A 968-nucleotide genomic window follows, 5' to 3' on the forward strand; every position below is an offset into this window, starting at 1 on the left:
CGGTTGGTTCTCTGGTGCTCCGGGGGGGGGGGTAGGTAGCTGCGCATTGGAGGCGGGAGCTGGTAAATTAGTGCGTAAATACAACACTGCCAGTGGACTGTTGAGTTAGGGAATTGGGAAGGGAGCTATGCATTATTATCAATAGCTTAGACGCACGAGCGCCATTGAGAGCGCGACTGAGCAATGTCTGACAATGTCTCTAACCATTGATGTGGTCCGTCTCGGGTCCCCATCCGGGAAGACGGCAATGACCAGCACAGCTGGGTTTGCTGCTAATGGCTTTTACACTTCGTTACCAAGTCATTGTTTGACCGTCTCTGGGTCTCTTCCACCCTTCACTGAATTGTACGAAAAGATTCCTTCGAGAAATTCGGTCGACTGGCATACAACCGCAGCACTGTAAACTCGACCCTTTACGGATAAGCTGATGTCACGCATCCGCCACAGGTGACGCAGGTTCACAACTGCTAATCTGGCCTTCCCAATTCGGATGGAGGATGGAAATTCCTTCGCGGGACCACCGGCACTGACAGCTGCCAGGCAGACTAATTTGTCTACTACCTCAAGCGGCTCATCCACAACCACGGGGCTAGGGTCCTACCCAGCCTCACAGTAGCACTTCACACTTTGCCGGTGTGAATCGCATGCCAAACCGTTAATCGGAATCATTTATATTATTTAATATTCTTTGCATCGCTACGCATCGGATCCCAGAAGAGCTGTGTCATCTATGCACTCAATATCTATGAGCGGACGCCCCGGGAGAACTTTAACTTCACAGTCATTACAGGCTTATAGTGAGTCTTCCATAATCATATCATTGACGAAGCCGGATAGGAAAGGTGAAAGAGGACGGTCCTGTCGGACACCACTTGATGTGGTGAACTCGGGAGAGAGCTTCCCGTAAACCTGCACACAGCCGCGGAAGTTGGCGTACAGCGCCTTAATGAGGGTCAAAGATTTATGGG

The 968-nt window shown here is 50.8% G+C and overlaps 1 protein-coding gene across 1 annotated transcript in view; it reads right to left on the reverse strand.

Moving 5' to 3' along the window:
- T265_08861 (hypothetical protein) overlaps positions 1–233 on the reverse strand; it is a gene marked incomplete at both ends in the record, with an annotated part of 5012 nt that extends 4779 nt beyond the window's left edge. The window contains one exon of the mRNA XM_009174778.1: positions 157–233. Coding sequence (XP_009173042.1) covers positions 157–233 — 77 coding nt within the window. The remainder of the gene's footprint in view (positions 1–156) is intronic.
- Positions 234–968: the final 735 nt, after the last annotated feature.

This window comes from Opisthorchis viverrini (genome assembly GCF_000715545.1).
Source record: "Opisthorchis viverrini unplaced genomic scaffold opera_v5_242, whole genome shotgun sequence".
Taxonomy (NCBI): Eukaryota; Metazoa; Platyhelminthes; class Trematoda; order Opisthorchiida; family Opisthorchiidae; genus Opisthorchis; species Opisthorchis viverrini.